This window comes from Aythya fuligula, chromosome 10 (assembly GCF_009819795.1).
Source record: "Aythya fuligula isolate bAytFul2 chromosome 10, bAytFul2.pri, whole genome shotgun sequence".
In the NCBI taxonomy this organism is placed as follows: Eukaryota; Metazoa; Chordata; class Aves; order Anseriformes; family Anatidae; genus Aythya; species Aythya fuligula.
Window position 1 is genome coordinate 3,818,948 of NC_045568.1, and position 25,249 is coordinate 3,844,196.

The 25,249-nt window shown below is 37.0% G+C and overlaps 1 protein-coding gene across 6 annotated transcripts in view; it reads left to right on the forward strand.

Moving 5' to 3' along the window:
• The window catches only part of IQSEC1 (IQ motif and Sec7 domain ArfGEF 1), a 345,052-nt gene that overhangs the window by 51,646 nt on the left and 268,157 nt on the right, over positions 1-25,249 (forward strand). For all 6 annotated transcript variants that reach the window (XM_032194058.1, XM_032194048.1, XM_032194049.1 and 3 more), the window contains exon 2: positions 17,294-17,323. In XM_032194058.1, the coding sequence (XP_032049949.1) occupies positions 17,294-17,323 (30 nt within the window). The remainder of the gene's footprint in view (positions 1-17,293; positions 17,324-25,249) is intronic.

A 25,249-nucleotide genomic window follows, 5' to 3' on the forward strand; every position in this document is an offset into this window, starting at 1 on the left:
ATTATCAATTGTGTCAATTAACAATTATTGATTACAGCTTACATATATTATTATTGTAAGCTTTGTCTGATGGTGGGAAAAATAATCATGGTGAAAATTAGTATTTTTCATCTGATTAAATTTTGTCAAACCTTTTCTAAGTTTCTTTATGTTTTCTAAATAAATTCATCATGTTCAAAGTGTGTATGCCTGAAGTTTATAATGTAAACCCACCTCAGCTCTTTACTGGGCTTTCTGCACAAAGTGAAATATTAAGTAATGACAGTAACCTTATTTGCTGTCCAACCATTTGAGCCTGCTGACGTAAATTAGAACGCTAATGTAAGTAGGCAGACTTGCATCTTACTGGAAAAAGGACCACTTTTGCTGTGGCCTGTCAAAATAAAGTCTGAAATGTATGTTGTGCTGCAGTTAAGAGAGATGGAAAGTGAATGTCTTGGGACTGATGGGTAGCATACATTTTGGTGTACTGAAATAAGGTTTTCTACAGCTATTAATTTTCAGAGTTAACTTTGGTATTACTGCTTCACTGGTCAAAGATATAACTTTCTTGATTAAAATATTAAGGTTGATTAGACTTCTTCCAGGTGTGTCTTCAAATAATGTGGGTTAACCAAGACGGACAGTATGCTAGGACCTGTGCTGTACTGCTGTTGCATTCTGGAAACTTCTGTAGTATTGTCAACAAGTAGAGAAATTAATTTTATAGGTTTAGCTTAGCCACTACACTACAGCAAGAAATGCAAACATGTGGTTTGGTTCACATAATCTAATAATATCTTTTATAGTACTAAGATTTTATTAAGGAATTTTACTTGAGAGGAGGATTCCTAATCCTAAACCTTAAAGTTTTATCTAATGTTAATGCTTAATACTCAGAACAATAGGATTCAGAAGAAGGTTCTGTTCTTTCATTAATAACTGCTCATTCCATGTTTTCTCTTGGAGAATTCAAGGAATAAGTAGTTTTGGTGACAACAGTGTGGAACAGGATGACTTGTAGTAATTTTGCATTACTGTTGTCTTTGGACAAGCTTAACACTGAATTTCAAGTGCATTATTATATTATTTATGCAATCCATGCTGAATGTTGGAAACAAAACTGTAATCCATATAAAAGTACCACAGGGCTCCTGGGGTTGGGGGAAATGAACTTAATAGTCATATGAATGAAATGCAGGACATACAGCCCTTTGAAGCTTGGTGCGAATAGCTGAAACAAATAGCCCAAAGACAAATTGTATGGATTGCTTGCTTCTTCTTAGGCGGGATCACTTGGCTGCTGGCTCACAGCTGCAGCCCAGCTCCTTATACAGAGGAATTGCTCCATGGCAGAATAAACGTTGCAATGAAGATAACTCTATCCCTTTTGCCTTCCCAGGGAGCGTGTCATGACAAATGCTAAAGGGATGTTTGCAAGAAGGCAAAACTATCTCAGCAGTTCAAGGCACATTGATTAAAAAAATGTTGCTATGTAGACTCAGTAGAGTATACAGAGTTAAGTCTGTATCAAATTCAACAAAGAGCTGCTTTTGAACTAGGGGGTTAAGAATAAATGTTCCCTGTCTTCTCACTTCTCACCAGAAGTAAGCAGCATTAACAAGATGAAAGGTTGTTCTAATAAGGGTGTAAATCTGTGTGCTATACACCTTTCTGTACAGAAGTAAGAAGGACCAGATGTCCTCTCAATGTTATAAGATTTATGTTAAGTTTAATTGTATTTGGATATTTGTAATCATTTTGGAGAAACTTATCTACTTTTCAGGTAAAATAATTTATTAGGACTGTACTTTAATGCCGTTACACCCCTAATAGGCATGTCTTTCCTAACATTCTTTTTATAGCTCAGATAATTGCAACAATGAAGAAGCAGCAGGAAAGGCTTCAGTTGCCCAAGGAAGGACCAGGCATTTTTAGTGAAACTGGTACATTTTGTGCTGATGGTTGCCATGGGAATCACCATGTCTTTGCTATAATCTCTTACGCTAGTTAAATTAATGTTGTTGTAGTTATGTAGGAATTATACCATGAGTGACCTAACTTCTGTATTTCTATAATGAGCATGGCAGGCTTGCAATACATCAAAATGTTCTGACTCTTGCCATCTCCCCACCTCTATCCTTCTAGAGACAAAATGAACTTGCTGCCATACAAATGCATGGATGCCTAATCTTTGCTAAAACCTGAAAATCTGGTGACAATCTGAACAAGGAATTATATTGAAAATATTTTAAATGTGTGATACTTGAGTTCTTCTGGAATTGTAATGGTCTCTCTGAACAACAATTTGTGGAGCGGGAACATTTGTACAGCTTGAATATGTACAGATGTGTTGTCAAGCAAAATGTACTTACCCCATAATGTCTCTGCTTGGCCTCTGTTCAGCAGTGATTGAAAACCAGGTCTGCAATAATCATAAATGGAGACAGGGCTAGGAACTTGGCATCGTTATCCAGAGGAGCTGCGTTCTACAAGGCGCGATTAGTTTGGGAACTCATTGTGCCAGGTAGCAGTGATCCATCAAAATCATTTCATAAACTAAAGTGACTGTTCAAATGGGGACAGTTGATTTGTTGCATAAGAAAGGGAATCTTAAATTTCAATATGTATGTAAAGAAGTCTCTGGAGTATCATCAACATTTGATCCTTGAGCTTAGCTATTTTCATGAGTAGAATGTTATTTCTTTTTTAATGTCAGTATACTACAAGAATGGACAGTTGATGGATGATCATCTGGAAGGATGTTCCTTCCCTGGTCTTACACTTATTGGCACATAAGCTTGTGTTGGTTTACAAATTTGAAGATATTCAACTTCGTACATGTTTTCAGTGTAATCCTCTAGAGAGCAAAGCCTGGTTAAGCAATTCCTATATTGAGTGCTAGACAAATATTATCATAATTTTATTACCTTGTGCCAGTGCCTCTCATTAGGCGTTATTTAAATTTTGATAACAGCTCAAGTACTGGTAAAAATAAATTCATCTGTTTAATAAGCTTCTTTGACAACAGCCAAGTAAAACTGCATTATCATATGTTGAACAGAAGGTGCAAAACCAAAAAAAGCACTGCCTTTGAACTTGGCTAAAACATGCCACTACGCTGTGAGGTTGGTTGCATACCTGCTGTTGTTTTCCACTCCAGGCCCATTTTGTTTCCTTTATAATCTTTTTGGTACTGATGTTCTCTTAGCTAAATGTAACATGTTAGTTTACTGAGTAAACAGAAGGCCCCCTTTGGCATAAAAGGCGCACATTATGGGGGGGAGGTGGAGAGACTAAGAAGTATCAGAAAGGGAATGTTAAGGCAATATTTAGGGCAGGAAATACAGGGCAGAAGCCTTGTGTGTGTGTCCACATCCTCCAGTCAAGAGAAATGAGGTTGAGCATGTGAGAATGCTGATACATCCTGGCTCTGTTGCAGTAAATTTCTAGAAGTTAAATAATGGTCCAGAGGTCACCTGGACTTTGTGGCAGTAAGAGAGCAGTAAGAACCTTGATATCACTTCAGTGAATCAAGCAAGGGCAAAAGGACATGGAAAAAGATAGTGAGGAGGGCAAATGACATTTGCTGTGATATCTTCAGTTGTACAGTACTATGGTTTTACCATCCAGTAGATGCAGCAGTCCAGAATGAATGCTGCTCTAAAGTGGAAATGCTGAGACAAAGTGAAGTGGCAGCAAAAATACTCTTGCTGTAAAAGCTGGGCTTCCATACCACTCTATATGTAAGGAATAGATAGAAAAGATGGAAAGTTATTCCACAAGCTAACAGATGACTGTGCATTAACCTCTCAATCCTGCCATCTGCTTACCGTGCCAAAGGAACAAACAAGCATGCAAGTAGCAGCGCTGGTCAGGTTCCGATCTGAATTCTCATAAATGCAAAGAAGTAGAAGGACGAATATCCATGTGCATCAGCTTGAGAACATAATGCTTAATTAAGTCCTGATGTCCTGATGGACCTCTGTTCTTTAAAGGGCTTTTTGGCTTTTTTTTTTTTTTTTTTTTTTTTGGGGGGGGGAGTAGGAAGGTTACAAAAAGTGTGGATTTTAGCAGTAAGAATTTAACCACAAAAATATAGAACTGTGAATGTTCTCTTCCTACAAGTGAAAGGTTACATATACGATCAGCTTTCAGTTAAGGTAGCATGCTACCAAAAAAGACTGAAAATATTTTTCTGTGAAGATGACATAATTTCTTTTTTAATGCTGCAAAAGTGTGTGTGTTGGGGAGGGGGAACCAAAAGTCTGAAGACTCATAGTTTGTGTGTAGGTCAGTATGTGTAGCTGGAGACTGCTTAGGTATAAAGAAACAATACAATACTGGCAAGAGAATGGAAAATACCTAACAGCAGACTGAGGGGAGAAGAAAAGGTAAAGCCGGGAGTACAAGGATTTCTGGAGGAGCTGTTTGAGTAACACTTACATAAAATAAGATATTTGAAGTAATGCTTCTAAAAGCTGAATGGGTACGTCATTAAAACTCCCTTGAAGTAAAGCTTGCATTTTGGGGGACTGATTTAAAGACGATAAAAGAAAAGTTGTAAGGCGTTTCTCAGAAGATAAAATCTAGGCCACGTTGCTCCATTCTATGCCAAAATCATTTGAATGTCTAACCTCAGGACTGTCTAAGGAAGGGCATTTTGTTTTGGGCAGGCTCATTCAATAACCACTCCTGGTTTTAGGACAGATGGAATCTGACTAATAACAAGAAAACCATTAGCTCTAAGTACAGCCATTATAATTGAAACTGAAGCCTCCAGGCATCTAAAAAGAAGCCAAGAATCCTGACTATGGGACGTGCTCTTATTGTAGGGCACTTCTGATGTGCAGTTATATATTAAAAATAATACTGTGCAGAATTTGACATTCTTCAACAATTTAAAAAAAAAAAAATCTATATGAGTTTTGATTGTAATGTTACGGTTTCCTGCACTGTGGTAGGAATAGGACAAGTCTACCATTCAGAGGTGGAATAGTGAGTGGTTTGAAAAGTTGTCAGCTGTAGGGGAAAAGATGCAATTAGTTCATTTGTAAAATGATTAATGTGAGAAGAATGAGATTTTTTTTAAACAATTGAAGAAGGTTTACCATTTCAATTTTTGTAGCATCGATTATTTTCTTATGAGCAATTAAAAATTTCTGAAGGGGGGGAGGAGATGGAGAAAGAAAACAGGTAAAATTGGCAGTAAAGTTGGCAGATCATAAAACCCAGATATTTTAAGCAATAAATTGCAATTTTGCAATAAAGCAATTGTCTGATACTGACTTTAAGAGTAATCACATCAAAGCAAAATATTTACTGCCCTTCCATGTGGGTATTTGATTAGCCTAGATATATTCTTACCTAGAACACAAATTTCCTTCACTGAAGATTCCTAATCTTAATCTCAGGAGATGGATATTGGTGCTAGACTTTGGGTAAAGCAAGTGGAAAGTGTAGAGCCTTTTAGCACAGTGCAGTTCTAGTGTCATTCATTTCAGAAAACCCTTACTGCAGGGAAGGATAATAGAAAACTTTTGTAAACAAAGCTTTTTTCTTTTTCTTTTTTTTTTTTTCCTCCCCCCCCCTGTGTTGCGCTTGACTGTATTTTCTATTCCACGGATCATTTTTTCTTCATTTTTTCTGTCCCACTCTGTATTATACCTAGAGGGATTGCACTCCAAATAAGGCTGTCTGCGAGAACCGTAACCGTCTAGAAATGGTGGAGTTCTTGTGACATATGCCAAGCTCCTCAGGGGGTGTTGAGAGGGAGCTTGCTTTTTATAATTTATCCTCCTGCTTAATAACTTCTCTTTCCTGGGATGGACAGCAAATGCCTTGGTTCCAAAGTGTAAAAATATTTCTCACTTGCTTTGTGTTTAGACCACTGCTACTTTAGTCTGCCCACAGCTGTATAAATGGGTACCCTGAAAAGAAGAAATTGAATCTTCTCTCCCTTCCCCTGAGTAACACGGACAATTGTGTGCAGAGGATAACAATAACTTACAGTTAGCTAGAAAAGCCCTGAGGTACTTTCAACTGTATGCATTTGTATGGTTGTGTTATGTGTATATAACTATTTTTGTTAAATATACAGGTATTGAAGGCTATTCCAGGCTATCCAGGTGGTGGTGTGATGTAGCATCTGCCCAGTGTGGCTCTTTATTTGCATGCTGGAGCAAGCATGTGTCTCTTGCCTCTCACTGAGCTGACAGATGGTATCAATAACCTTGATAAACAGCACAGACTGTGGAGGGGTTTAGTTTTTGTGAAAGTATGTGGGGCTTTGTATTCTGACCATTTCTTCAAACTATTTTCAGACACTAGGAGAAAAAGAGAATCTAAGCTACTATAAAATGTATGCTAGATGAACAAGGTGAGTGCAGAGAGGATAAGTTCAGCCCAAATGTTAGCTAGCCTTAAGCTCAGTGGCATATGCAATGGTGATGGCTGAGCAATGAAATCAAGCTGATCTTTTTATGTATCTCTCATCAGGTCTGTGTGAGAGAATTAGGAACAGACACTGCTTGGGCAGTAGTGGCTTTAGGCAGTCCAGGAGTAGATAGAATAAGCTCTTTGTGGAAACCATATGCCAGTAGCTACACTTCTATGGTATGTATCACAGAATATAAGTTACCTATGGCAGATATTTTTTTTGCTGAGTCTCATAGACTGATAGATGGGACTGCTTGGGTTCAACACTTTAATTTTAGAAGACAGAAATTACATCTACTACCTAAGTAAGTGACTGTTATCAGTGTTCGTGTCCAGGCTTGCTTGTAGAATTTTTATTTTTATTTTTGATTTGTTATTAGAAGTGTCTGTGTGTGCATAATCCCTTTATAATGCCTAAAGAGGTTTTGACAGTCACTGCTATATGAGGGATGCATGCCAAGAACTAGAAAGGAAGGCCTCTAGGATAGAGATTTTCTATACAAATACATGTATGAGTGCATGCAGGCAGATGCTTGAAGACTTCACACAGATCTATAAAATAAATGGACAATATTGTAATCCAATTTAAGATACCTAAAAAATAGATTACTTTAATAGAAATGGAAGAAAATGCAGGATGAAGGCAATGTGGTTAGCTATATATGTTGTTTGTGAAACAGTGTGTAGTTTCAGTGAACGTCCATTGGCAGTTGTGGGTCTAAAATTCAGTCAATTCAGTAAACTTATCAAATATGACCACTTAAAAGGGTCCTATGTTGTGTTTTTAATATAGAACTCTTTCTTTGTATTTCCTTCCTCCCTAGCACAGTGGAATTTGTCCTATTTGACCGCGTTTGAGGAGAATTGCTGTAACCCAGTAACTCTGTTACAAGTACGTGCTCTGGTCACAGAGAACCAGTTCCAGCATCGGAACTGGCAATTACCTACATTGTTGCTGTGGTATGCAGTAGGAATTGGACACCTGCTGTCACTTTTTTTTTTTTTTTGCTTTGAAAATGGTGCCTGAAAATGTGTCTTATATAACTAACATTGGATCTTGCAGCTAGTGATTCATGTGTTTACCCCTGAGTTAACTTACCTTCACAATGCTGTTTCGTGTGGGTCACTGTATACTTTCATGCGTGAACTGCAATGAGCTTCGTTAGTCTGCGTACCAGCCCAATTTAATTTGCATCGTTCTGACCTGAGTTTTAAATTTTATACTGTTTAGGACTTCACATTACACCAAAACACCAAGACACGCACATTACACCAAAACAGTATTTAAAAACATGGAGTACAATCAAAGAAAAACTTTATCCAGTGTCTTAAGTGACCAAGAATCATGAAGCCTTAGCATGAAACTGGCACCATTATAACTCATGGGGAATTTCTTAAAGCCTATGCTTCTTGTGATGGATTTGGCTTAGTGATGGTGTGTCTGCTCTGACAAGTTAGGAGCACTGCAATAACATAGGGTAAGCTGATGCATAGTATTTGAAAAGAGCTGCGTGCTTGCTAGATTCAAAGCAAACAAAGCTGTACAATATAGTAAAAATGTCATTAGTAAAATATAGACAGTACTGAAGGTGCAAATATAACTGCAAAATTCTGAGATACAGTTCTCTCAGGTAACACGGGGATGTCACATTTTACTGCTATCTCGTTTTTCTCTAGAGGAACTAGCTATCTAGCTCGAAGTAAAACTGATCTTTAGCAATCAGAGGTACCGTTCTGTGTTAACCACCTACCACTGCTAGCACAGAAGAGATTAAGATTTGTATATGAGGCAAGAGAGGGAAATGATCCTTACTAGAAATTGTTTACTTACTGTAATATACATGATGCAATACAAAATAAGGATTTCTAATACTGAAAATTGTAAAGAGCATTTTAGAAAATTATTTCTACCATATATGGAATTCTGATCAAGAGGAAGAATAGAAAAATAACTACTCTTATATTTATAGTGCTTTTATAGAGTTGCAGAATGTGTGAAAAGGACATTCATTTTTATTTTTGATTATATGCAATGAAACTTTTTTATGTCATTCAGGGTTAAGTATGCCTCTAGAAAACAGTTGTCTTTTACATAAAAGCGTCCTCTGGCTTTCAGACAAAGGTTTTCTTAAAACTTTTACAGAACCTAGCTAATATATATCCTTCTGTTTTTGTTTTGTTTTGTTTTTGTGATGCTGTTTTTTAACTTACTGCATTTGAAATCCACAAGCAAACACAATTTTTAACTTAAGTGGAAGAACTTGATGTGGATCTAAGCAACTGCTAGTCCTAGTGCAGCGTACCATGGAGTGTTTCCTGTTTTATAAACTATGGGATCGTGCTATCAAAAAGTGGAGGGAGACAGATTTCAAACCTATCTAACATGTGAATGACTTGCATTTTACTACAGTGCAGTTTTACTCCATCGTCCATTTTATTTTTACTTAAAAGGATGTATCAGACATGCTTGTTAATGGGTAGCAGTATTAGTCTAAAGGATTTCAGATAGTAATTGTAGAGACTATCTAAAATGCATGAGGTGAGGTGTTAGAGCTTTCAACCCTCCAATAACTGAAAAAAAAAAAATAAGAAACTCAAATTCTGACCCTGTGTTATCTTTCAAACTGACCTGGCAGTCTGAGATGTGGGAGTCTCTTAATTACAGACCCCAATCCATTCTGGTGCAGGTGACAGTTTCTTTGTTAGTCAGCGGTGATCCAGGCTGCTTAGTACACAACCTCCCTGGAACTTCCAGAGAGCATGAGGTGTCTGGGAGCTGAGAACCCCTTGTGAACAGGATGTGCACCTAAAATACCTCCCTTTCTCACAGGGTACCAGACAGGTAGATAAATGTTGATTCTAGCCATTACAGGTGTCAGCTTTGAACTGGTGACTTGGGTTGCTGCTTTGGCATAACTAGTTTGGTTTTGTGGGCTTGGGGAAGTTGGACTGTACAAGAATTGCTGGATCATTATGTAGCTCCCTATCTGAACTCCCCAATGGACATGATTCTCTTTGCAAGAGGACAAGTTTCCACCTCCCCTACCTTTAAGCTCTCTACATGCTTCAAGGAGTTATTGTAATAGCCAGTGACAGCAACGTGCTAACTTTCTGAACGCGTGAGACCGGTCTGAGAAAGTGGTGTGAAGACTTCACCAAAAGCCACTGGAGTCCCGCTAATGTGTTCAGTGGTTTTGTACCATTGCTACTCATGATGCTATTGCAGTTCCATTTTTAGTGCCAACTTTTGGATGTTGCTAATTGCTGCTATCCATCTCTTCTGTTCAATTCCTATAGGCTTTAGGGCAGAAGAGATGAATGCAGAGATGCTGTAAGAACTACTGTCTTTTTGTGTTAAGAGATTCCTCTGGCAGTATGTTTAGTCATTATTTGGAAAGTGAAGTAATGACAGAAGGCAAAAACGTGATGCCAAGCCTGAATGCTGTTTATTACATGCTGGTCCTCAAATTTGCTGAGTATCCCTGGATCGAATGTTTCATGTTGGCTAAAATCAAACTTCACATCTTTCTATTCTATTAGATAAGTACTTGTTCTAGTGCTGGTATTGGAACACTTTTTACCATTTAAATACAAAAACATCACAGCAGTGATATGGGACTTATCTTTTGTATTTTCAAGGAAAAGCTTTTGTATGCTTTTCCTGTTTTCAGTATGCCAACGACTTGATTGAATAAGCATACCTCTGAATAGTGAAGGAAAAAAGACCTTATGACTGGCATGAAGTTTGCAAAGCTGTTTATAAATTTTTTTCTTTTTATTTTTCCTTATTTTTTTTTTTTTTTTTTTTTTTTTGACATCTTTGAGTTTACCGTTATTCTGACTTCAGAGGTCTTCCCAAAGATTACTTGTTACCAGCAACATTTCACCTGTTCCTAATCATAATGTGCAGAGGGAATGCTTGTGACTCCACAATTTAAGGGGAGTATTGCAAGGTGATGCGTCTAGCTCAAAGTGTTAGAAGCAGTCTGATAATAAAGATTACATTATTGTTGTTTAGTATGTTTATCATTGACATAGGCAGTGGGATTGAGTGCACCCACAGCAAGTTTGCAGATGACACCAAGCTGAGTGGTGCAGTCAGTACAGCAGAAGGAAGGGATGTCATCCAAAGAGACCTGGACAAGTTTGGGAAATGGGCCCTTGTAAACCTAATGAGGGTCAACAAGTCCAAGTGCAAGGTGCTGTACCTGGGTCAGGGCAATCCTGGACATGAGACCAGGCTGGGAGATGAACTCACTGGGAGCAGCCGTGCAGAGAAGGACCTGGGGGATCTTATGGGTGAAAGGCTCAACATGAGCAATGCGCACCTGCAGCCCAGAAGGGCAACTGCACCCTGGGCTGCATCACCAGAGGAGTGGGAGCAGGTGGAGGGAGGTGATTGTCCCCCTCTGCTCTGCCCTTGCAAGGCCCCACCTGGAATCCTGGATCCAGGGCTGGGGCTTCCAGCACAAGAAGGATGTTAATCTGTTAGAGCAGGTCCAGAGGAAGTCCACAAAGACAATCACAGGGCTAGAGCACCTCTTCTACAAAGAAAGAGATGGAGATCTTCAGCCTGGAGAAGAAAAGGCTCTGGGAGACCTCATTGCAGCTTTTCAGTACCTAAAGGGTACTTGTAAAAAGATGAAGAGCAAATGTTTACACAGGCAGATAGTTACAGGACAAGGAACAGTTTTAAACTAAAAGAGGGTAGATTTAAATTAGCTGATAGGAGGAAATCCTTCATTCAGAGGGTGGTGGTGAGGAACTGGAACAGGTTGCCCAGAGAAGCTGAGGATGCCCCATCCCTGCAAGTACTCAAGGCCAGCCTGGATGGGGCCTTGGGCAGCCTGATCTAGTGTGTGGCATCCCTGCCCATGGCAGGGGGCTGGAACTAGATCCCTTCCAACCCAACCCATTTTATGATTCTGCGATAATTCTGCAGTATATACTTTGGCCTGTGTGCATCATATGTGACTGGTTAGATTTAGCCTTCTGAAATAAATTTTCTGTTGCATAGAAAGTTTTTAGAGATGCTGTGCAGTAGAATGCTGAACTGAGTGAAAGCACTGCATTTGAGGTGGCCATTAGACTCTCTCATATTGTTTAGAAAAGAACAAAGCAACTATTAGGACATTACTGTTACAAAATAATGCATGAAAGTAGTTTTCCTACTGCATGAGGTAGTTCTTTATCTCAGGATTAAAATGAAATGCAGTAATCATTCTCCTCTAATTGATTTTCTATTACTTTTGTGACGGGCAGGCCCAAAAGCGTGTCTTTGCAGTGACTGCTTATTCCTTCATTCAGTTATACATATTAACAGAATCCTGATGAAAGGGTTATAGGTAGTGGTGAAATTAATACTTTTCTCATCCTCAAACTTAACTTGTTAAAATACCACTTGCTGGATGGGTCTCACTATACTTAAAATTTTACCAGTTGTTTTAAGAATCTTCAGTACAGTAGATTTTTTTTTAACCCTGGTCCTGCAAGCTAGCTCTTTTTTTTTTTTCTTCTTCTTTTTAAATCTCCTTTCCACATGTTTGTGTTATTGGACATACTGTTTTGCACACTTCTGGCAATGCACTGATGCTGACCTAGACCTACTTACCAAAGGGAAAAACAGCAAATGTGCTTGTTTGGAGGGCTCAGGGAGGTTTTAGTACCTGATGACTGTGCAGCAAGCAAGGCCACTCTGTTTTAAGACTTGATCCTCCCTGTTTTTGAATTATTGCTTAGAACATATATCTATGGAAACTCTATACTGAAGCCTTCTCATGATATAAATAGTATTGTTTATATAGCCATTAATGAAGTCTCCCTGAAGTCTCCTTCCTTGTGAGTAATCTTATCCATGTTACAAATGCTAAAAGACATAAGATACTACAAAGGGTGATCTGTAATGGGTGTAGTTTTCTTTCTTGAGAAAAATTCTGTGCTCAAAGCAAGGCTCAATCAAATACATTGATCTAGTATTGCTCTGTAAAGGTTTGGTTCAATGTTTTCCTTTTGTAACAAATGAAATCAAAATGCCCTTCAATATGTGATTAATGTATATTCCCATTTGTAGTTGGTCTCCTGAAATTTGTAAGAAATAAAATTGGTTCTTGAGGCTTGCAAGATGAATTTCAGAGAATGTATGATTATTTAACCTGGGAGTTTTAGAGGCTGTTACAAATCTTAAGCTTTACCCCATTCTTTGCATTCTGATGGGAATGGCATCTCTAAAAGGGTCAGGAAATAGGACTGAGCTTGTTATTTCATTCGTGGTTGTAGGGCTGTGGAACCACGCAAAAGTCTTGTCTTTGTCATCTTCCTGCTTGGTGTATTCATAGGAAGGTGGTGAGTGTCTCTTGGGCATGCAAAACAAAGGAGAAATCATTTTTGTAACACGAAGTGAGAAGTCTTTTGAAATTTTCAGTTTTCAAGGATGTGGACTGACAGAGGTTGATGGCACACAATTTAAACTTACACAAAAATTATTCAGGATTTCATAATTACTTTTGTTGGCTATCTCTTGTAAATCTTGAGTGCTGTTTTTTTGTTAGCTTTTTCTTTGTCTTTGGTTTATGGTTTTGTATGATAGTATCTGTTTCTTCTGGCCTCTACTTGAAATGGAATTACAGTAAATACTGTTATTAGCAGAGTCATTTCTGCTTCTGTTGACTGTAAAAATCTTAAAGACTACGTGTTTTCCTGTATTTTGTACTGGGAATATTGTTCCCTGGGTCAGGAAGGAGACAAACTTGTACTTCTATATAGGGTGCATGCAGGTTAATATTTAGTTCTGGTCCAAAAGGTGATGAAATATTGGAAACCAGCCAGGGATGAGCAAAGAATTATTTTGGGAGAAAGTGGTGTGACATTTATTACATCATTGATATAACTCAAATGTAAATGGGTTATGTTCTCTTTAAAATAAAGTATTATAGCGTAGAAGATGGATATCTTTTCTTCCTGTAAGGTCTGCCTTAAAAGAAATAATTCAATAGATTGCCAGAAACGTTATCACTTTCTCCTGGTTTCAGCAGTGACAATATCCTTGCTTTTCTGTGGGTCCAAAGGAGAAAATAATCCAGAGTGTAGCACATGCTTAGTGTAAGCAGAAACATTAAGTACCGAACCAAACCCTTGGATTTTATAACATGCTTAAGGAAAATCTAACGCTTTATTTCAAACTGTAAGTAGTTTCTCAGCAGTATTGCAAACCAATCACAAGTTCCATTGAGTAAAATTGGTGATCTGAGTGACCCCTTGGAATTTATTTGAGTAAATCTTAACCTCAAATATGCAAACTTAGCAATTATGAAAATTAGCAGCTTTTTCACACATTGGTAAACCTAAAAACAAAGAAGGTATGATAGTACATCTATCCCAATGTTTAGCTGTACTGAGCTGGAGAGATTCTCTTGTGAGAGCAATTGATTCTAGCCTTTGTGCGTGCAGCTGGACAAAACTGAGCAAACACAAAAACCTTGTAGCTGCCCAAACACAAAAACCCTTGTAGCCTTTACCTTGTGATTTCTCTTTGACTAAAATGCCTTCATCAAAATTCTTTTTGAGTTTTAGTGCGAGGAATAGTGCGATGATGAAAAGGTCGTCTTGGGTGGTTGGCTGCTGCTTCTCGTGACTCTGGAATCCTGTGAGCACTCCAAAATATTTTCTCTGTTTAGATGGCTTAGAAGATTGTTATTCTAGTCAAGAGGAGAAACAGAAAATTAAGGCGTTAAATCCTGTTGTCTCAGCTGTATTTGAAAACTTGATCGTACAAGCAATTACATACAGAGGCTTTTATAACTGTAAAATGCATGTTCTGCAAGATGTAATTTGCTGAAAACTGAGTGTGGGAAGGTGTCAGTTAAACATTTTATTCATTAATTTTCTCATTACTCATGGGGATGCATAGGTGAGTTCATTTCTCTTCTCCTTGTGTTCATGTAACTTTCAAGGATATAGAAAAAAGCTACTTTGAAGTTACCTTCGGTCTACCAGGATACATATGCGTCTCTTAACCTAATAACTCAACCAGAGAGAGGTTCTAGCCTCTATTAAAATAAATCTTGCAATAACAGGTAATGCTATGCGGTAATTAATACCGGTAACACCCAAATTCTCAGAGCTCTTGAAAAGGTCAAGAGCGTTCCTTGTATGGGTAGATACTGCACTGGGTATACAGAATGCTGCAGTGCATTTTGGTGATGGCAAGAGATAAGTGTTAAATGAAAACTCGTTTTTATCCTTAAGTGAAGGGCAGAGATAATAGCCTAAGTGATAAGGTGAAAGGCCACAAGTAAAAAGGCAATGGTAACAATTTCAGAAAAGTTTCTTTGGAAAATAACTAAGCTCAAGAACAAATTTTGAGCTCTTACATCTCCTGGGTATTAACGATAGTACGTGTCAGGCAACTACTTGCTGTGGCTTTCTGTTCAGGGAGCAGGTGGTTCATTCTGCTCTGAGCAGCAGTTTTCCATGATACTGAATGCTCTTCTCTTCTAAAGTCTTTCATGATGGTGGTCAGTATCATGGACTGATAATTGCACTTGTAGGCATAGCTGGTCACATGCACTCAGTCCACTGAACTACAGCCCTACTACCACCCCAGAGCATCTTCTGGGGCAAGAGGCAGTTTTTGTTTTTATTTCCCCCTTTCATCTCAGACTGTGCTTTTAAAATTATCCAGATTTCTTTAGTCTTGAAGAAAATTAAGATAATGTTATAACAAGTAGTGAAAGGAGGAGGGGGAGGCATCTATTTTTGGCACTTACTTCCACAATAGATCTTGAAAATTAGTTTTTAATAGTGCTTATTTCCTGGAATTAATCTTATGAAACTTTTACTTGCCATAACTTTTTCCTACCAGCACTAGCATAATACACTAGTCATTGTAGATGAAGTAATTCTAAGAAGAAATTGGTTTATTTTGTACTTGTTTTCAAAATATGGAAGATGGGAAGTATTTAGCACTGTGTATGTTGCTGAAGAAATACTCATCTTTGATTTTCAGGGAGGCAGTGTTTCCTAGCTTGTTACTGAATTGCTACAGTTTGCAAACAGTTTACTTGATATAATTTTCTTCAGTGTAACTACAAGGTTTTTAATTAACTAAAACCCAGATGTTTTTATCATGTGAGACCATAACAGCCATCCTAAAAATAGGAAAGAATTTTTTTTTTACTTCTGTTTTTAAAACAGATTGAAAGGTAGTCTGAATGAGGCAAACTGCATGTATGGAACCCCTCAGCCTGAACAGCTGGAGGAATTGTATGTTGCGTTGGGTACCCGGCTTGGCTCCAACTGAGGTGTTGGCTTGCCTGGCTGCTAGGGCTGCAGCAGACGCTGGCTGATGCCCAGCATAGCTACGCTCCTGCTGCTGCCTTATGCTGGTGCATCTCTGCTCCGTCTGATGCTGGAGATGTTTCCTGGCACGCAGCAGTATGCAGTGCCATAAATACACTGGGGCAAGTTGAGGGAACACGAAGTGGCAGACTCGCCTGCATTTTTGCCGTGCCAGATCAACCGATAATCTCAATGATTTGAGGGTAGCCTTTAATATGGATTTAACATGCTCCCCAGCACGCACAAGTGATCACTAATGAACTTAATATTGGTCTTTGATCAGGAGCTGGATGATGGTGCAGAGACAAATATATTTTCAATAATCAGAATTGGTTCATTTATTATTTCTCTCACTGATTATTGAAGAACTCTCATGTCTTATACCATGCTGTACTAATGCACATGAAGTTGAGATATGATAGCTGATTTTTTGCAGGCACTGTTCCAGCTGCATTTTTGGCAAACCGGGATCAAAAGAAATGTTTAATGAATTTTGCAAATTAATATTGATCCTCATTTTCTTTGGGTCCCTCTGAAGATTTTGAAATGGAAAGGGTATTTTGAGGCTTTATTTTGCTCTGGAATCCCATGCTTTAATTTGTTTGATTCCTGTTTCTCAGCCTTGCCTTACTGAACCTATTGATGCAGGTAGGGTTTCTGTAGCAATGTGGCTGAATTGTTTTGGAGTGGGGAAGGAACAGATATGGACAAATGGTTGTACATTTTAATTTGGATTTTGTGTGTTCATTAAATGCTGGGAGTCATTACATTTCAATTCATCTTCAGAGAAAGAAAATTTGCTAGTATGAATAACATTAAATTCAGTTTCCTTATTAAAAAAATGCTTGGGGGTTAGGAGCAGGGAGGAGGGGCTGAAAAGGTTTTGCTTCGGTTGGACTGATAAAAGTACCTCACCTTGAGAAAAATATGGCTTTTAAGAGCTTCTGTAACCTCAAGGTTTTTAACCCTTATTTTTAAACAGCTATGAGAAACAGACAAGTGTGGTGGTTTTAAAATATTGTACGTTACTTGTACTCACAAACCATAGCACTTTCTGGTTAGTGCTTGATAAGTCTGGGGATTAGATTCCTAAACTTATTGGCCAACTGAAAGTAGAGTGAAGAAAGGCTTTTTTTTTTTTTTTTTTTTTTTAAAAAAAAAAAAAAAGGCGCTAATTGGCTTCTAGAATATGAAAGGCTGGTGCTTTTCACTGTTCCAAATCTGATACATAAGTCTGTATTACTCTGTGTTTGCTGAAGTTCTTTATTGAGGTCTCAGAGGGTGATAGCATATATTTTCATATTCCAGTTATTGGCTTCAGCTGTTGTTTCTTAACTTCTAATAGATTTATCCTAAATCTACATTGAACTGCTTTCTTTTTTAAAATGTCTAATTATCAGGGAAAGTACAACTAGCCTTGGAAAAACTAGAGGAAATATAAAGGGAAAGAATGCGTAGGAAGGTCTATCACTTTCTAGACTAGCTGGCTTATAAATGCTAACAGTGATCATGTGCTAACTATTTGTGTGTTACTTTACAGGTCTGAAGGTGAAAGTTCAAGAAGCATCAGGTATGTGTAAATTGCATTTCAGTCATGTTGCCTTTGTTTGTCTAAGAAAATAGTTTATTTCAAAGCAAAACATTAGAAACATAAAATGGAAACAGATTTCAAAGTTCTATTATTGATTCTACTTAGAAGTTCCTTTATTCAAGATACAGAAGGCATGCTATATTGGATAAGTACAGTGATGGATAACACGACATTCCTGAATTGTCTTATCTACATTATGGCTTAATAAAGACATATAATATTTTGGAAACTGCAAAATATGGTTTGTAGTTGTCAATCAAAACTGCATACTAAATACACTTTTGTATTAGCAAAGGAGCAAGCCAGCAGTCATTTTTGGGGGGTTACATCTGTATTGGTGAGAAGTCCACGTGCTTGTTCTGGCTTTCTTAGTCTTTGCTTCTTTATCTGACAGAGAACCTTCATTGACTAATTGTTACAATACTCATTGTGCACTTGGAAGATTCAGGTAATTTAGTGTAATTATCAGACACTTTTAAATGTGTTTGTTTAATATTTTCACATTTATTTCAAGGGCATCTTTTTATACTACCTCTGTAAATGTGGCTGTTCTGAGTCAAACTTGTAGAACTGTAAAATTTTGCTGAAATTATGAAATTTCAGTACTTGAATCTGAAAGAGTCCCACGTGCAATGGACCATTTCAGTTAAGTATGCACAAGAAGCGTGGCTATTGACCAATGATGATAAAGTCCAAAATGTTGGCAGTGCGCAATACTCTATGAATAGGTTTGGGGATCGTCAGAACTTTTTGTCTAATGACATTTTACTGCATTTTATTTCTTAAAGTAAATAAATAAATAAATAACAGCAAACAAACTAAACAGAACCTTCACCTGCAGATTTAAAAATGCATTTCTTGCCCACAGGTAGGCAGACTATCCCCGGAAACAGGTGAACTTCAGAATAGTTTGTTTCTTATCAGAAAAACAGAACTTTGTAGGAAGTGATCAAAAATGCTCTGAAATGCTTTTTTCTTACAGCAGAAGTAAAAATCAGTATGGTATTGACCTGAATGAAAGGCTGTGCAGGAGACATTGGTAGCATGTTCTTAATATACAGCAACTGACCTGGACAAAATTGTGATCTGCTAGAGTTAAGACTATAGTAAGATGCCTGTGTCTTATTCCTTGCTTATGACTCCCAGTAGTGTGGCTGATATGCTTGTAAGCTATGGAAGGAGTAATTCTGACCAGGTATTGCACACTGAAAATAAGTCCAGTGGCATGTGATTTTACAGAACTGTAATTTGGATCACATTTCAACCTGCTTGGACTGGATGCATCTATAGAAAATGTCAGTGCTGTATACAGCATATTTCTCCTTTATACAGGCTTCAGGGTTATGATGATGAAAATCAACATCACATGTTCTGTACAGAAACCTGTCGGCAATATTGCAGCATGAGTCTTAGGGCAGTGGTATAATCGTCTCTTTTGGGACTGCTCAGAGAAGTAATTCTGTTATTCATTATGCATTTGAGTTATTCCAAGGCAAAGTTCCAGACTTCTGTGATGGTCTAAAATTAGGCTAATTAGGGGGATAGTGTTTAAATTCTGAAGAGAAGAAATCATCATTTCTACTCAAAAAAAAAAAAAAAAAAAAAAAAAAAAAGGGGGGGGGGGGGGGCAAATAAAATAGAATCAGTGTCTTCTGCCAGGTTGTTCATCTGAATTCTTGAAATAAACTATACAGGGGGCTGCAAGAAGGTGGGAATCCAGAGATAAAAGGTGCTATCTCAGCATTAGTTAGATAACATAAGCTCTTAAATAAATTCATGTGGTATAGCTGCAGTTAATAAGCAAGAGTATTGTTTAGAATAGTAGTGCTCTCGCTATTTAGAGTCTAGCAGTAGTCTACTAGAGTAGACTCTCACAAGCATTGGCACTTAAGATTAAAGGATCACTGTATATAAAATCTGAGATACTTTTTTTTAAAAAACAAACAAACAAACAACAACAACAACAAAACTTTCTGCATGAGGATTGTTTTGAGATCAGATGGATGATAAATTTTGGCATTTATTTCTTTGTCACTAGAAGTCTCTGTCCTATGACCATTCATGGAAATGGTTTCTCACATAGAAAGAATATCTTTTTCTCTGATATGCCATCGGTACAGGAGCAACTGATTTAGAAATTAACTTTTATGTTTGCATTTCTAGCAGATGTGTACAGAAACAGATCGGTCTGTTGAATTCAGCATGAGTCAGAGCTAATAAATTGGAGTGACATGGATTTTAACTTGTAGAGTATGTCTACCCTGTGCTAGGTTCATCTTTTTCTTTCTCCCTTACGTCCTGTAAAACATGCACCATTGTCAATCTTATTGAAATTTTTAATTCTTCTAGGCTGATCTTTTTAACAGTTGTCTTGCCTCTGAGGCATAAAGAGAAGAATTAAGATTGTGAAGGGAAGCAAATAAGTATATCTTGTGGGGGTTTTGTTTGTTTTCTCCACCCCATCCCTCCCCAGCCTGTGTTAAACAGCTGAGGTTGGCAGGCCACAGAAGTCTGAAGCCACATATATTATACATAGGACTTGGAAAATTTGGGTTTAGCTGAGCTGGCTCCAGGAGCTGAGTGTGTACAATGCAACTCTTGGCCTTAGAGACTGTTTTGGGAATAACTGGCTCTTTTCATACTGGAGTGGAATACACATTATCAGTGATGCCCTAGAATTTTACACTGTTGCTCATCTGCAAAAGTTATTGCCTTGGTGGATATGTTTTCAGTAGCTATATGACTTCTTATACAAATGTAAAAAGACATCTTGAAGGATATCTTGAAATCTAAAGATATCTTGAAATGCCCTGAAATTCAGTAAACAATGGATCTGACTGCGCAAAGACAAGCGTGATGCAGAAAAGCAATATGATTCTAGATGATATACTGAAATGATTACAAAGAATAGTTAGGTAGGTAATTATCTTCTCTTTTTTTTTTTTTTTTTTCCTTTTTTTCTTTTTTTCCCCTTGGCTTTCTCATTAGGATAATTTATTGGCTTTAGTCACATTGTGCAAGATCTTACAATACATTCTGCTTTATAATACTGTTGTACTATATTAAACTTGCATTAGTTTCCTTTAGTTGAATGCCATGTAACTATCAAGCCTAGGTATTTGTTAAATCTATTACATTGATAAATTGCTTTGAAAATTTTGCATTGTGAGGTGTAATGAACATGTACACAGTGAGCTTTGAAATTGTCAGCATGACGGTCCTTTTTAATTCACTGTCTTTTTCCATATGTTTTCTGTAGAAAATGCAATTTGTTTTACATGCAGTTTTAATATTTAGTAGTGTGACTAAACAGTTACAGATAATAATGTGTAAGTGTGGTATAATCTATCATATCAATGTTTGTAGGACTAGGATGTCTTAAGGCTTAATATGATGTATGTTTCTAGGTGATGTTTCTTTTATCTTTATTATGGGCCCTGAACATTTAATGAACACAGAGCAACAGAATACAGGATTCAAGTAGGGACAGCAAAGGGACTCTGCAGATACCTTTTAGATCAGTAAGAAGACCCTTCAAGTAGCAAAATCCCCAAATCTGCATAGAAACAGTACCTGTATTCTAGCTTTCATTTCTTCTCCATGTTTCTTCTAAGAAGAGTGTAATAACTACATGACCTTGGCTTAAAGACATAAGATTTAATTAACTGTTTCTGTTTGTATCCCTTTGCTACCTTTCTGGCAGTAAAATAGTTGACTGAAATTTGAGTTGACTGTAGCTGCTCACCACAACTCCTCCGTGACATTCTCAGTATAATTCAATTGTTACTTGTCCCATCAGCCATCCTGCACAATGTATATTTTCAGTCCAACCACTGAATTTGACCTCTTCATGTATTCTTTTCCTTCTCATTTGTGTGATTTTTAAAGGAGAAATGAAATACAAAATGTAGTAATATATATGTAACAATACTGCATAAAAACAGGTAGTACGTGATGACACCTGGAGAGGTATAAGGCTATTCCCAGAAAAGGTGTGCTGTTCTATGAGTGCCTGCATTATTCAAGAAATAAGCAAAGGGGAGGTGGTAGGGTAGGATGGGAGTGTGGTTTTACATGATAGGGGAAATAAAAAAATAATAATAAAAAAGCAGTTGAAATATTAGTAAGGAGAAAACATCAGCTAATTATTTAGCTGAACCAAAATAAAAGTCTGAGATATCCTTTTCAATATGGATGGAGGATGTTGAAATTTTTGTATGTTGAGAATCATGCAAAAAGGCTAATTTTCTATGAAGGTGCACATTAGATTAAGTGCAGAAGTAATAGCTTAGTTTATTTTAGAGCAGGAAAAAAATGTAGAATATCAGCCTGATTATATGCCAGGTGGAGAGTGGGAGGAAAGGCTGTTAAACACCTCGATAAGCTTCAGTAATTGAGACAGAGAAAGTCTAGCAGGAAATAGACTTTTTTCTCCCCATTTTCAATGAGATCTACTTCAACTCTGTGACTCAGCCTCCTCGCTGATAACCTGCAAAGTACAGGTTTGGGGGAATTAAACACAGACAGGCTTGTGAAACTAATTTTCAAGATCAAATGTATTGCTCGACAATTTAAAAGATTTGGTGACTGCATATTAAGAGAGCCTTTTCTGGAAGCTTTTCATCATTGCATAAAGATTTTTCTACAGTTCTTAAGTAGTTCATAAAATGCTTAAAATCACCATTTGATACTAAATTAAACAAATAAATAAAATATCTTCAACCCCCAACAGATTTCTATGTAAATATCAGGCTGACCCTCTACAATAGAGTATAATATGATTAGTCTCTTATTGTTTTCAAGAAAAGATGTTTGGACAGATACACAAAATTTCTGGCTCACTTCAGTGATTATAGTCAAAGTCCCAGGAACACAGTACAAGCAGAAGTGCTTCATGCTGAAATGATACCTGACAGAGGAGGGAGAACAGGTGAGGTGAAGTACCTGATCACCGTGATGAGATGTTCCGATTTCCATCCCAATGTCCTGCCCACTAGATTTAAGCTACAGCTTTCAGTATGCACCTTAACCATATATTGGGCACTTGATATTTAAACACAACAGTGTTACATGCTAGCTTTAGATAAAATTATAAAAGTACTAGAAGTTGATAAACATTCTGAAAAAGTAATATGTTCTGTGTAGATCTCCTTAATAATACACATCTGTTCTTACTAAGATCTTAGAGTTAAATTAAGCTGCTGTTAATAAACAACTGTAACTGCTTTTTCCAGCTATTCTCAAGGCTTATGAAAACAAATTAACCCTTTGTTATCCATTCCTGAAATCTTGTTCCAGCATTCCTGTTCGTATGCAGCTAGGATGTCTGTTCTGCCCTTCTGACTGCTAAGAAGTCAATTTTATCTATAAGAGTACTGGAATGGATTGATTTTTCCTCTGCACCTTGTAGTAGAGTTATATCTTAGAAATAGTTTTGTGCAGTGACATTCAAAGGATTAGCAAAGCTTACTAAAATCAATAATTAATCAGTAGAATCCAAAGTGATCAGTAGTTTTTTTTATAATCATGGATACTGTTGTCTTGACTTTTCTGCTAATCTCTAGCATTGCTTAGGATTTGTCTGTAAAAGGATTTTCAAGTTTATTAATAGTTTAACTCTTTGTGAAACTTATAATATGGCAGTTAATTTCAAGACCTTCCTCAGACATGTAGCAACCCTAGTGTTTGCTTGTACTGCTACCTGTTTGACCACTCAGAATTTACTTTGTAACTGGGAGGAGAACTGAAAATAAAAATAAAAAATAAAAAAAAAGTAAGAACAGTATTCCACTGAGAAACATTGTGGTAAATGTTTAAATGATACTAAAAATGGGAAAACTGTCTTTTGAATTATACATATGAAATACCATTCACTATTTCACCACTAGTGGAAGTTACATTGAAATTAATTGATAATAAAATTAAATATGTGTTATGTAATGCTACACGACTTGGATAGGTTATGAATGCCTTTACAATAAAAAGTGAATGTAGACTGGATTAAAGGTTATAAGGTCATACGTCATGATTAAATAGGACTTTTTGTTCTCTTCCTTATTACATCAGTAAACCCGGTGGCCTTCCATCTTAGCATGTCTTCCAGAGCCAGCTAGTGTGTCAAGCAGCATAATTGTTTTAATGGGTGTGTAAAAAGCAACTTAACTTAGTCATGTGGGCTGCTGATTGGCATCAGTCTTTTCCATCAGCCTTCTGAGGAAAGTGACAAGCTTCTTCGGACAAGGAAATGGACAAATGGAAGTTTGGATGATGTTTGCAAGATACTTGCTAAGATGGCAGAGAGAAGGGGTACTACTTCTTGCAGACAGGTTAGCTGGAGTTTCACTGGTTTTAATGCACTAGTTTCTGAAACCACCATGTAGTTTCACCCTCCTTTTATCCTCCTTTTTTTGATATACCATGAGCTGGTTTCATTGGATAATTTGAACAGTTACAGAGAGCAGAATGTGGCCATATATGCTCTAGTTGATGGGGGAGTCATTGTTTGAGCTCTGTAATACAGTGCTCACAATTTTTTTTTTTTTTTTTACTTACGTTCATTTTACTCTAAGTGGAATACACTCTCAGTTGTGAAGCTCTTTCCTTGAGCAATTGTATTCAATATAACAAAACTTTGCATTGTCACTAGTGGCATTTTAGGCACTTGAGTTTTGGGAAAAGCATTATGAAAATTGATTGTAAACTGCAACTAGAACTTTGAGATTTCCTAGTGATACTGAGTGCCTTAATTTTTTTGAGTACCCATTTTGAGGTGTTTTAAAACTTCTTGATCTTCAAAAGAAGGTTGAGTATATACCTCAGCAATTGGTATAAGTGTTTCAAATTGCATGCTGACTTACCAGTCAGAATATATTTCAGAAGAACACCCCTTACCAGTCGAGTATTGATACTTAGAGTGATATTTTACCATTGAGTGGCTAAAATAGTAGATATTTTCAGTAGTCAAGTTTCAGAAAGTTAACATTGTTAATATGATTGAGAACCATACCCATTATTTTGTAGACCTTCTATTGTTTTACAATAGAAGAAGAAAAAGAATACTTCTTCTGTTGGAAGAAGAAAAAGAATACTGTTCTTTTTGAGACAGTTCAGTCATGAAACAAGCTAACAGTTCTATTTCTCAGGTGATAAAGCCCTAATCCCATTATTCCCTCAACGTATAATGTGTAACTGCTTGATGATACTAGCTCGTAGGAGGAAGGTGGTTGAGAGGAACTCATTTAACCTGACAATTTTCAAAAGCAGTCCATTATTCTGTTCTTCAAATAGTAAGCGCTTTTTTTTTTTTTTTTTTTTTTTTTTTTTTTTTTTTTTTAATCTGTATTGTTTTTAAATGTATGAAGAATCTTAAAGGACATCATGTTTCATGACTCAAATAAAAGCTTCAGGTGCTGCAAATGATTCTAAACAATCATGGCCGCGGCACAAATTGAATACTTGGGACATATAGGACAAAACTTGAACAAAGCTTATTGTTTGTTGTCATTCCCACCCATCCCCACTCCCCCTTAAGGTGAAGGGCTGACTTTTTTTTTTTTTTTTTTTTTTTTTTTTTTTTGCAATAATGTGTAATTGGGTGGGTGTATCTTTTCAGTTTAATGATTTTTTTTTTTTTTTTTTGCTTCAGTTAATGTGTTATAATAATATTTTGACTTACAAATTACTGAGATCCCCATTTTCTACCAAAAAAGTAGAATCAAGTCTTGCTAAAATGAGATGCCATCCAGGTGGATAAACTAGCATATGCAAGCATCTTGCCTGAAATTATTTCCACTTGAAATAGACAGCTGTAATTTATGTAAGTTTCTAAGTGCTGATTGTGCTCAATAGAATTCTCTTGACAGGCTGGCAGTTGTCGAATTTGCAATCTTGAAGAAAAGACAAAGC